Here is an 11,858-nt window from a genome sequence, read left to right as displayed (position 1 = left end):
AATGCCTGGGGCCACGACGTAGGCGAAGAGGATTCCTTGCTCGGAACCGAAGCAGCTTCAAGGGGAACACGCCCCTCCGTGGCCCAAATCTGCCTTTACGTGTCTGGGGTCTGAGGGCAGCCGCAGCCTTCCCCCTGGCCTTACTCACCCCTACCCCTCCTGTTTTATCATCGGGCTGCGGTTCTAGTTGTCTCAGTGGGGGTTCTGACCCGGGCACGGGGAGTTGTGTGCAAGCCCAAACCGCCAGAGTTGGGTCTGGCCAGGACCCTCTTTGGTGCCTGCCCCCATGCGCCCCCGCCCCCCCAGCTCCGCGACCCCAGAAGCCTCACGTCACCTTCTGAGATCCCAGGTGCCTGCTGAGAAGAAGGGCCCAGGCGTCCATGGTAACTTGGATCCAGACCCCCAACACGCACATCCTGCCCACCCCCGTCCCCTCTCCTCCCCTGGTTTTGGGCCCCCCCAGTTCCTCTGCCCACAGCCCACCCCAACGTATCCAGTCAGGGCTGGGCTTCTTTCTCCCTCTGGGCCCTCAGCCTTGCCCCCCAGAACCGGACGGCCCTCCTCGGAGGGTGCAGAGCGGGTCCTGTGGCCCCCGGACAGCACAGCAGCCGACACGCACATGCCAGACGCGGAGCACTTCACAGTCCTTTATTAACACCCCTGCAGAGCACCCCTGCTGGGGTCGGGGGGACGGGCTGCTCTGGCAGACCTCAGGCGCGGGCGTTCTGGGTCTCGGCTGTGGGCGGATGCCGCCGTCCACACGGAGTGGGCCCCCGAGGACACCCTGCAGCCTGCCTCTGCCTGGGAGCTGTGGGAGGCGGGGACGCCGGGCGTACCCCACGCTCCCTGAAGCGGCAGCCGGCTCGTGGCTTTGAGAGCTTTTGGCGAAACTACCTGCTGAAGCAGCAGGGGGCTGGCTGGACCTGGTGCCCGCAGGCCATGTGCTCACCCTCCCTCCCGGGCAGGCTGATTCTGCATGGTGCCATCTGCCCAGGGCCCCGGAGCTCCGGGGGCAGAGCTACCTTTGAGAATGGCAGAAAAGCTATGGTCCCTCTCCAGAAACAAAAGGGCACATGCACACACCTAGTTTGGTGAGCCATGCTGGGGGTCTGCACCCCTCTCCGCGGCCACCCAACTCCTAATGGAAGCGGCTGGAAGATGGGGCTGAGGGCCCCAGACTCTAGAAAGCCTGGACAGCCCACCTTGTGTTAACCAGCTACTCAGGGAGGAGAGAAAACTGAACCCAGGGCCCGACACCTCCCCTCTGAGTCATTAGTTTGCGGGGGGGCTGCCGGAATACCAGGTGGGGAGAGCCTGGGGTGGGCAGGCAGGAGGTGGAGAGGACGAGGTCACTGGAATGAGCTCAGGCCCAGGTAGGCTGGGTGTGGGCAGGAGCCTGTTAGGGAAGGCCAGGGTGGAGGTCCGGGCCCAGGAGGAGGGAGGAGGGCACTGGGGCCGCGCTCAGCCTGCTCCCGGCCCATCAGGAAAGCACTTTGATGCCGAAGTGTTTGCGGAGCTGTTCCAGAAACACAAACGTGAGCACGGTGTGGGGCATGAGGCGGATGCCTGCAGGCAGGAGGCCCTGGGCGGAGACAGGGATAACAGGAAGTGAAGGGAGCCCAGAGAGGGCCCCGCCCCCGCAGCCACGGGGGCCGGGGGGCGGGGGGGGGGGGCCCCCCGCAGGGCGGTCGCGGGGGAGCAGTACGGACCCCCGCCCCAGCTAGCCCCCTATCCCGCCCCTGCAGCCGCAGGCCCCTCCCACCATGCCCCTGGCTCCCCCCCAGCCCCCAAGCCCCCCCCCAGCCCCTGCACAGCCCCTGCACAGCCCTCCCCAGCCCCCCCAGCCCCTGCCCAGCGCCCCCAGTCCCCCCCAGTCCCGCCCAGCCCCTGCCCAGCCCAACCTTGTAAAAGGCCAGCGGCCCGAGCTTTGCTGTCTCTACTGCGCAGTGGAGAACACCCTGCAGAAAACACAAAATAAAGCAATAAAAAAAGCTGCATTTTACTTCCAGAATACAAATAACACGCCCCTCCCCCGGCACTAGCCAGGGGCCCTGTGCAGTGAGCGGCCTGGACGGTCAAAGGTCATGACAGCTGGAGAAGCCAGCAGCCGAGAAGGTCAAGGCCACCCTGCCTGCTGACACAGCGAAACCAGAAACATGCACGGGACCCGCCGGGCACCCACAGCGTGTGGGGGGCTGGGAAGAGGAGCAGGGCACAGCAGGGACACAGAAGTGGCCGTGCGTGCCTGTGGGTCACCGGGTCCTGGGCCTGCCCAGTAGAATGCGGCAGCTCACCGACTCTCACTGACTGCAGTGAACGGGCCGCCTCTGTGAACACCAAGGAATCGGATTTAAACACAGGGGGACGCCTGGCCGGCTCCAGCAGTAGGGCCCGCGACCCTTGATCTCACGGTCGCGAGTTCAAGCCCCACGCTCGGCGTGGAGCCGACTTAAAAAAAATAGTCTTTAAAAAAGGGCCAAGGGCGGCTCCATGGCTGGCTGGAAACAGCAACTGGGGAGAATGTGCTCGTGCAGGGGGGAGAAAGACTCCTCCACGTGCCAGGACAGGGACATGGGCTCACCCAGCCATGGAGCCTGGAGCCTGATAACAACAGTGTGGGGACCCCTCCCTGTCCCCCGTCCCGGCCCCCAGGCCTGTACTCCTGAGGGAGACAGTGCCTGCAGCCCCCACTCACCTGATACTCGCCCTTGGAGTTCATCAGACGCGTCTTCAGCACGTCCAGGGGCTGGCACAGGATCGTGGCGCAGCCACCCTGTGGGGAGGGGGGCTTATCACCAATGGGCCTGCCGGGCAGAGTGCGTGGGCACCTGTCATCCTCCGCCACAGACCCACCCCCATAGAAGCCCTGGGCCCGGACCCCCGGAGGCATCCTCAGGGCTATAGGACCCTGGGCTGCTGGGGACACTAGAAACCATCCCAGCTTGGGCACCGGGGCCTCAGCGCCCACGTACGTACGCAGCCCGAGAGGGACATCCGCCACACCTGCCCACAGCCTCCTGCCTTCTGAGCCCTGGCCTCGTCCCGGCGGGCACCCTCAGCTCCCAAGACTACTCAGCCTTCCCCCGCCCCCGCGCTTCCCCCAACGGCCAGGCCCAGCACTCACCGCGATGAAACTGGCAACAAAGTGAGTGAAGACACCATCAGACAGGTACCCGGTGCTGAGGACCAGCTGCTTGGCCTGATCATAGCAGGACAGCTGTGGAGGGGAGGGGTGAGCAGGGCCTGTGGGATGGCCCCCGGCCCCAGGAAGGGTAGACAGGGGCCCACAGGGACATCACCGGGACTGACCAAGTGCCTGCTCTGCAGGTCACCTCCAGTTACTGTGACCAGGCAGACGGGGGAGGCCCGGACTGGGAGGGGCCTACCCACCGCCCCAGCCCCCACCTGTGGTCCATGCCCACTGCCTTCCTCCCCCACCTCTCCAGGGGCTGAGGGCGGGCCCCCCAGATGCTGTCCCAGGAGGCCCACCACCAGCAGAAGCCCCACCTGGCCCACGGTGACAAGCATCCCTCGACTGGATGCCATGCTCGCGCCCGAGAACAGCTTCTTCAGACCCTCTGCCGGAGAAAGGAGGTCAGGCGCCCAGCCGCACCCCTCAGGCCTCCCCCCAGGTCCTGCACAATACTCCCCAGGCCCCTCCGCCTCCTTGGACCCCCCAAAGGGCCTGCTCCTCTTACCTTCTCGGGCCACCCGGTACAAGCCGTCCACGGCGTGGGCGTAGCTGCCAGGGACAGACAAGGGGCGGGGGTGAGGCCCTCCCTGCCCATGGCCCCCGGGGGAGGGTCCTCCCCAGGGAGAGCCATGCAGCTGCCACAGGGGTCAGGGGACAACAGTGCCTGAACACCGCCCCGCCGAGGCTGGGTCTGTCTGCGGGCTGGTCCTGACGGTGAGAGGGTGGGGCCTGCCCGGAGCCCGTTTTACCCCTGGACTGTAGCCAATGCCTGCTCTCTAGCTGGGGCGTCCGTCCGTAGGCAGCCTTGGAATTAATAGGATCTCAGACTTCATGAAAAATGGTATTTTTACCGTAAAAAAAAAAAAATCCCAGCCCCCAAACTTGTTTAAAGGCCCAAACCCCCTCACTTAAACTTGTAAACCATCCTTCCTGTGAACAAGTACAAGATATCAGAAAAGGGGGGAAAGTAGCCAGCCTCCATCCCAGATTCCCCCACCAGGAAAGAACCCAGAGGCCCTCCCAACTCCGGACGGATGAGGGCGCCGACAGCAGCCTCTGCCTGCTCCAGGTGACGCCACAGGCAACGAGGCCTCTTGGGACTCCCAGCCGGGGCCTGGCAGAGGCGCTCAGGTCTTCCTGCTCTGCACGCCCCGCCCCAGGCACCCCCCCAACCAAGAGCAGAACTCGCCCGCTACTCACTTGCGGCGCTGATTCGGGGGCAGCTTCATGTCATTCTGCATCCTGAAACAACCACAGGCTCAGGGGGGCGGCAGGGGGCCAAATACGCCCCACCCAGAAGCTGGCGGGCATCGGGGCTCACGCTGGCCTGCCCCCCAGTCCCCCGTGTCCAGGCCCCAAGGTCCGAGGGCTTGTTCCAGGCTGAACACACCGCAGACCCTAGCAAGTAAGCCTCCCGCCCCGTCAGAAGTCGGGAAAGACCCTGACCTTGGGTGGGGGCACACACTGACCTGACATTGACCATATCCGCGGGAGTCCCCACGAAGCCTCCAATGCAACCTGGGGCGACAGACCCCAGAGCCAACATGTGATGACTTGCAATGCCCACCTGCGCCCACCCTCCCCGGCCCGGCTGGCAGCTCACCGCTGATGGAGCCCAGCAGCACCTTCTTGTAGAAGGGCAGGGGCCCCTCACTGCCCTTGGCCACATGGTCCCGCACGGTCTCATAGATGGCGAACCGAGTCAGGGAGTAGGTCATCTGGGGGGAAAGGGGCCCAGCTCAGAGGGTGCACGTGGGGGAACCCTGCTGGGCACGTCGGCCCTCCCCACCCCAGCCCTTCTGGTGCACAATCATCACGAAATGGGCCATGGGGACAGTGAAGGACCCTCCCAAGGCCACACTGTCAGCGAGTGACTGAGCCAATTCACAAACCCGGGGCTGGTTGAGTCCAGAGTTTCCCTCCCCAGGCTCAGTTTCCCCATGTCTAAGTGGAGGTCTTGAGCCAGCTGTGAGAGCAGGGCTGGCCCGGTGGAAGGCAGAAGCACATCCCAGGCCACCACACCCTGCCGACTCCTGGGGCCGTGTGGTTCCTTTCTCCTACCCAGCCTTGAAAAGGAGGACACAAAGTAACTCCCATGCCCACAGGGCACCCACAGTGCGTCTGAGTCCAGGCCAGGGACACCAGTCTTTCCCTCTACCTGCATGGGCTCTGGGACCAGGGCTTAGGGAAGCCCTCACCTCGCAGCGGTGGGGGGGCCCTGGGAGGCAGAAGTGCCCTCCCGGGAGTCCTAGCCACCCACCGTCCCGGGAGGGGGGAGCCCCGGAGGCACCTGTCTGCACAGGGAGGCACTGAGGCCGTTGTAGAGTGCCAGGACGCCATCGGAGCGCACCACCCGCAGGGCCATGCCCGTCATGCGCAGCTTCACCTCCTGCTGCGTCTGCAGATGCACCTGTCGGAGTACAGCTGCTCACGCCGGGCCCCGCCGCAGGGACCGCCCAGCCCGGCTCCCTCCGGGCCCTTTCCCACACGAAGACCCCACGGGCTGGGTCCTCTCAGCACTCCAGTTTAGAGATGGGAAACTGGGGCACAGGAGACACAGAGGTCTCCTAAGGGTGCCCAGCTGGGTGCAGATGGGACTCCATGCCCACACCTGGCGCCAACCTCTAGTCCACACTATTTTGCTTTACAAGGAACAATGCCGGCTGACACGTGAGCCCACCAGGCCCGTGAGAATAGTTCACCTATGTGTCTGAGTCCTCACGGCACCTGCTGCAGGAGTGGGGGTCATCAGTCCCATTTTGATGAGGACACTGAGGCAGGATGTAGACCCCAGCAAGGTGACTCCAGAGCCCCATTTCTTAGCCATGCCACTTCTCAAGAGGGATCAGAAGTTATGGGGACTCAGAGACAGGCTGAAGAAACATGGTGGGCTTGGAAGAGATGCTGGGAGTCCGGTGGGGGAGAGGGGAAAGGACACTCCTGGGAGGGCCACCCTGGAATCTGTCCCCATATACCCCACTCTGTCCAGCCCCAGTCGTGTTCTGGCTGGGCCTCCCTGGGCAGGTTACGGACCCTCCTGCTTCAGTTTCCCTCAGTGTGCTATGAGGATTAAGTAGCTCAGTGGGTGCACCTTTCTCTTCCTTCTCTGTCCCCGCCCAGGGGCTTGGGTGGTAGGGCAGTTGAAGGTGGGTGGGGACGGAGAGGGCTTTGTGCTCCACTCAGCCACATCGGCCAGCTGGACAGGACAGAGGGCACTGGGCCTGGGGGCAAGGTGTCCACGCAGGAAGCAGCCCTTGTCCAGGCGAGAAGCAGCTGTGAGGACTGAGCCAGGACACGGGGCAAAGGGAGAGATCAAAGAGCTGTAAATCATTTCTCCAGTGGCCACGTCGTTGAGGGCAACATGCTCAGCCAGGGCCTCCCAGGGAGGCCTGCCTCCAAAGCTGTCCTCCCTGCTTCCGCAGGGGGGTTGAGTACCCCCTGGGCCAGACAGCAGTCAGCGTCCTGTGGCTGCCTGCTGCCCTTGACCCTCCTGGCAGCATTCTGCAGCAAAACAGCACCCGGGGGGCAGGGCATGGGGCAGTGATGCCCAAAGGAGCCTTGGACAATGGACAGGGGGCTCTGGGCCACTCCAAGGGCCCCTAGAAGCTGTGCCCAGCCACAATCGGACACAGAGCCTAACCCTCCAGGGCCCCATGGTGGGCACGGCGCAGGCGGCACAGTACCTGCCTGGGCATCGGGAAAGCAAAATAAAACAGACATGAGGGGAGGTTCCTCCTTTCTCAAAACAAGAAGCACCTTTCAGTTCACTGTCACCTCCTCTCCCAGGTGGTCACAGCACCTTCCAGGCCTGGCCCTGTTCCTCCTAGCCCCCTCTCAGGCCCTGGGGGCTACTAGGAGCATGCAGGCCTCTCCCAGGACATGCCAGGTCTCAGATGTGCCAGTGGGGCTACCACCTTCAGCCCCCACGGCTGCTAATCCTGCCTAGCTGGAGGTGAGCATTTTTACTAGAGAAGTCAATCCTCCTTCATTTAGGACAAAAGTTGCTGAAAGAAACATACCCTCAGGTGGAGGAGGGGCTGGGGTGGGGGCCTGGCCAGAGGCTGAGGTTTGGGTCAACAGGGCCACAGGTGCCAATCCCTCCCAGGGGGTGAGTATGGGGGTCAGGCTGCTTTGGGTGGGGGTAGGGAAGGAGGTGGCCAGGGAGCTGCCCCCCTGGCCCACAGGTCCCATGTGACCACAGCCCAGGTTCCCCAGGGCAGGGCCTCCTGAGCCGACCAGGCTTTGCATCATCGGTCCTTTCTTCTTTGTTCTTTGTAGTGAGAAAGGGGCAGAAAACAACCCCCCCCCACCCCCGGCTGGCCCTGGGAGACAAGAGAAGCTCTGTGTCATACTGCCCCATAAGCATTTTTCCTAAAAAAAAGTAAAATGAGTGTGACTGCCTCTTGCTCACCCTCACAGAGCAGGACCTGTGTGGGTGCAGGACCTGCGGCTTCCAGGTGCCCACCCAGTCCAGGAGGAAGCAGCCCAAAGCAGGGATCCCAGGGAACATAGCGCAGGCAAGGGTGCCATTCCCTCACTGTGTGCTGGGTACCCACCAGGCAGGGAGGCACCTGGTCCATGCCCTGGGTGTGCTAGAGCCAACATGTGTGCGCCCCACAGAACCACCCCCTCAACTCGAAACCCGGCAGAACTGTCCTCACAACTGCGGGATGGAAATTGGCTCAGAGAGGCCAAGCGACTAGCCCGAGGTCACACAGGTAGTATGGGGCACAACCGGGGCTGGAACGCGGCCCCCGGTCCCCGACAACGGGCACCTCCACCCCGGAGTGGGCAGGGTCTCCGGGCGGGGGCAGCGAACCACAAGGCGGCCCCAAGTCTCGCGCCGTCCAGGGCCAGTGCAGGGCCAGGCAGGTCAGTGCCCAGGCGTGGGCGGCCCCCCGCGCCCCCCCTCCCCAACCCCCGGCCCGCGCCGCCCTCACCTTGAGCAGGTCCAACGGGTGCGTGCAGCAGGCGGCCCCGCAGGAGGCCAGTCCCCCGAAGTACCAGCGCGACACGCGCGCCTCCGCCGCCATGGCCCGCACCGCGGACGCCCAGGAGCGCCGGCAGCCCGCTTGCAGCTCCTGCTGCCCACACCCCGGACCCGGCCTCCGCCCGGCCCCGATCGGACCCCGACTCTCGCCCCGGACCCCGGCCCGCACCGCCGCCCGCGCCGAGTTCAAAGCGCCACCCGCCACCCGCGCCCGGCGCAGCCAATGCGCCCGCGCGGCCCTGGGGGCGGGGCCAGGCCAGGGGCGGGGCCAGATAGACCCCGCCTCGAGCTGGGGGTGGACCGCGCCTTAAAGCGGCCGTGGCCCAGCAGCGGAGCCGAGTGGGCAGCGCCGAGCCGCCTGCCTCTGTGCCCGAAGGGCTAGGGCGTGGCGGGGGGGCCCACACCGACCCCAGGGAGCCTGCTGGGTGGCCTGCTCCACTCCCCCCGGGAACCTGGCGTCCCCCCACCTCGCCCTGCTCCGGCCGCTCCAGGGTCACCCGCACGCCTAGGCCAGGTCTCCGAAGGTCGCCGCCAAGGAGCGGCCTCGGCGCTCGGCCAGTCCCTGCCACTCCCGGAGGCTGGCCTCCTGCAAACAGCCTAGCCCCAGTCGCGGCCCTGACCTTGCACCCAGTGTCCCAGCTTCGCCACGCAGGCCCTGGGGGTCAGCCCTGGGACACGTGCATCCGGAGGGGGTGGCAGAAAACCTTCCTGGAGCCAGTCTGCAGATTACAGAAAAACTAGGGGCAAAAGACAATTCGGGGAGACTAGCGACCCTCCGGTGCTCCCAGCCAAGTCCGGCCTCGGGTGTGCTCTGACCAGACAGCCATCCTGGAAGAGGACAAGGAGACAGGAAGTTCTGAGCCATGGGGGTTCAGTCTCCTGGGAGGTGGCAGCTGGGAGGCTGCCTGTCCCCAGGAGATAGCCACCTGTGTGCAGATCCCCACTCTCATTCCACCATCCAGCAAACAGGAGGTGCAAGTATGCTCCTACGCCAGAGATGCACCTGCTGGGCAAGGTGGAAATCTGAATCTCCAGGACCACTTTACAGCAGGGCCACACAGATCCAGAGAAGACAGAGCCAGAGACCCCTTCCCCAGGGAAGAACCTACATCTTACAGTCCCAGCTTGGCCACTGCAGCCCTCCACCCCCACCCAAGGGAGAAGTGTGAGAGGCATTGGGGAAACAACTCTGGGTCCCCTGAGCCCGCTGAGCGCCCAGCAATTATGTGTCAGAGGCATAGTATGGGCCAGCAAACCTCCCTATTTACTTAGAGCTGCCACTTGGAGACTAAGGACTCTGTCTTTTAGAACTGCAGGAGGCCTCTGACCCCTGAGGTCATCAGCGGGGGAAGTGAACCGCTGCAGAGATGGTGTCCAGCCCAGAAATGTTGGGGACCCTGGGAGGTGGGGGGAGTTGGCCACACGGGCATCCTGCTTTATCTGAAGTAGAGGGGCAGGATCGAAAGAAGACGCCAGCTGTAGCCTAGATGGAAACATGGGCCCGGGGTGTGTGGGGGGGGCACAGTGGGGGAAGGGTCACAGCAATTCTCCAGAAGAAACCAGAGGAGGCACTTGGCTGGCTCAGTTCCAAGAGAATGTGACTCTTGATCTTGGGGTTCTGAATTCAAGCCCCACATTGGACATAGAGGTTACTTAAAAAAAATTCAATTGTATTTCTATGTATCAGCAATAAACAAACTGAAATTAGGAAAAACAATTCCATTAAAAAAAAGAGAAGATGCGAGACACCAAAGCTCTGCAAGGAAATGTGAAAATGTGAGATGGCTTTCACACCTAAGCCCTTTGTTTAAAGAAACAGAGCTAACAGACCGGACCAGTAGGTTGCAGGGGAGTGGCCTCCTTGTCCAGTGTCCCATGGGAAGTAAGTAGCGTCTTCAAGCCCACTCCTGAGACCCAAGCCAGCACAAAACCTGCCCAGAACCAGGTCTCATTCAGGATAAATCAAGATGTCTGAATCTTTGGTCAGCCCAAGGGCAATGTTATCAGCTCCTGACTGCAAAGAAGCTAATCTCAGAGAAGGCAAGTGGAGGGGACAGCCCAGAAAGCTAGGGGCCAGGTCCCGGGGTGGGGGCTGCCCCCTCTCTGTGGTCACATCAGCAAGACAGGGTCCTGAACCCACGGTGGGGAGAAAGCCCCAGTGCACAGACCGAGGACTGCCCCCAGGTGAGAGTGGCGGATCCCTGAAGCTTCGGAGCAGAAACAAGAGCTCTGAGAACTGAAACGTCAAGAGTGGCAGCACAGCACGTTGCAATCTGTGAACTCCCTCAAGACCTGGAAACACTCGAGGAGAGCAAAGTGTGGAGGAATCCTGGAAGATGCACCAAGTAAGGGGCACCTTTTTAAGACAAAGGTGGCACTTTGCAAGCTCTAGGTCAGCAAACTCAAAAAGATCCCCAGCCAAATTCTCAAATGGATCATAACTTGTGCATAAACCCAAGGTTTTCGATGGGGAGGTCGGGCGAGGTCTTGAGAACAAGGCTGCCTGGCCAGGCCTCTCGGGTGGGGCCTGTCTGCGCTGCAGCATTCCCATGTCCTCATGGGGCCACATGGGGTGTCAGATAGACACCAGGGTCCCTGGAATGGGCAGGAGGCAGGGGTCAGCTCTAGATCTCCCTCTTCCATGTTTCATTCGCCTGGACAAAGACCCAGTATGCTAACTCCTACCAGGACCTGTAAGGTTTCACATGTGGGCGCCATCAGGACAACTCAGGATGCACAGCAGACCTACTTCTACTTCCCCTGCTGAGCTCAGGGGCCAAGGCCGAGCGGCCTCCAGGGACTCAGGGCACACCCCACCTACTGCCAGGTCGGAGACACTTTATTGGCCAACCGCATACCAGAGCAGGTCAACACTGGAGCTGGGGGGGATGAGGGGGTAGGACCACCAGGGACTGTGAGGTCAGGTGGGGGCACCAAGCGATCACCATCCAAGCACTGTCCTAGCCTGGTGGAAGGTAGGCAGAATGGGGATGGCCTGATAGCCTGATGGCCCTGGGGTACGGCATCACCTGCATGTTTGAGCAGCCACCCCCAGGACGTCCAGCCATGGAGCAGGAGGTCCCATCATCCCAGGAAGAGAGAAGGGAGAAAGGGAGTCCTCATCATCACCCCAATTCCCTTGGAAAGACAAAGGGGCTCAGAGAACAAGCGGACTCTGTAGGTGCCCTGCAGAAGGCTGAGGCTGAGGACTGTCCCTGAGTTCAGACCACTCCCTTACCCCAGGAAAAGGCAGTTGGGTCAACAGGATACTGGGCCAGCCGTACCCGCCCAGGTGGCCCAGTAGTCACCTGTTGAGGGAGGGCATGCCCAGAGATCTGCTGATGGTGAATCATTAATCCTCTGGGACTGTCCCGGCCACAGACTTGGCCAGTGGGGCTCTCTGGGTCAGGCAGCAGCCTTCTTACAAGGAGTCCAGCAGGAAGCATACTCTCTGGCTGCTGGGCATGCCCCCGAGAGCACAGCAGCTCCCCAGGCCTGTCCTGTCCTGAGGGGGTTCTATCCTAGACGCAATGTCCTCTCTGGTCCCACAGCCCTGTGCTTGCATTCTTCCAACGTGGCCAGGGAGTGGACACGGGGGCCTGCCATTCTCAGGCACATGCCTCACCGCTCACCTCAGTCTGCTAAAGACCACAGGTGCCCTGCACCCACCTCCGG

At 62.8% G+C, this 11,858-nt stretch overlaps 1 protein-coding gene across 2 annotated transcripts; it reads right to left on the bottom strand.

The window, feature by feature from the left end:
- Positions 1 to 620: 620 nt before the first annotated feature.
- Positions 621 to 9,355, bottom strand: SLC25A10 (solute carrier family 25 member 10). 2 transcript variants are annotated; one of them, XM_045888271.3, is made up of 11 exons: positions 8,134 to 9,355; positions 5,484 to 5,603; positions 4,797 to 4,911; positions 4,663 to 4,711; positions 4,394 to 4,435; positions 3,699 to 3,742; positions 3,508 to 3,578; positions 3,125 to 3,217; positions 2,696 to 2,773; positions 1,902 to 1,958; positions 621 to 1,582 (listed from the first exon to the last, which is right to left on the bottom strand). In XM_045888271.3, exons 1-11 carry the CDS (start codon positions 8,224 to 8,226, stop codon positions 1,481 to 1,483), a joined length of 864 nt encoding a protein of 287 aa, XP_045744227.1. In that variant the 5' UTR covers positions 8,227 to 9,355; the 3' UTR covers positions 621 to 1,480. The 2 variants fall into 2 exon arrangements, with proteins under 2 accessions (XP_045744227.1, XP_064438841.1); XM_064582771.1 differs by lacking the exon at positions 5,484 to 5,603.
- Between the last annotated feature and the right edge of the window lie 2,503 nt (positions 9,356 to 11,858).

Source organism: Mirounga angustirostris, unplaced genomic scaffold, assembly GCF_029215605.1.
Source record: "Mirounga angustirostris isolate CCGP_5_RB_7025 unplaced genomic scaffold, mMirAng1.0.hap1 SCAF_17, whole genome shotgun sequence".
NCBI classification, from domain to species: Eukaryota; Metazoa; Chordata; class Mammalia; order Carnivora; family Phocidae; genus Mirounga; species Mirounga angustirostris.
This window is presented reverse-complemented; position numbering and strand designations above follow the sequence as displayed.

Bases quoted from the DNA above. Each gene is read 5' to 3' on its own strand.
- SLC25A10 (XM_045888271.3), bottom strand. From the start codon at position 8,226: ATGGCGGCGGAGGCGCGCGTGTCGCGCTGGTACTTCGGGGGACTGGCC. The intron at 4,436-4,662 runs GTCAGTGTGTGC...TGGTTGTTTCAG, and splicing joins GCGGATATGGTCAATGTCAG to GATGCAGAATGACATGAAGC. The intron at 3,743-4,393 runs GTGAGTAGCGGG...TGTCCCTGGCAG, and splicing joins CCCCCGAATCAGCGCCGCAA to CTACGCCCACGCCGTGGACG.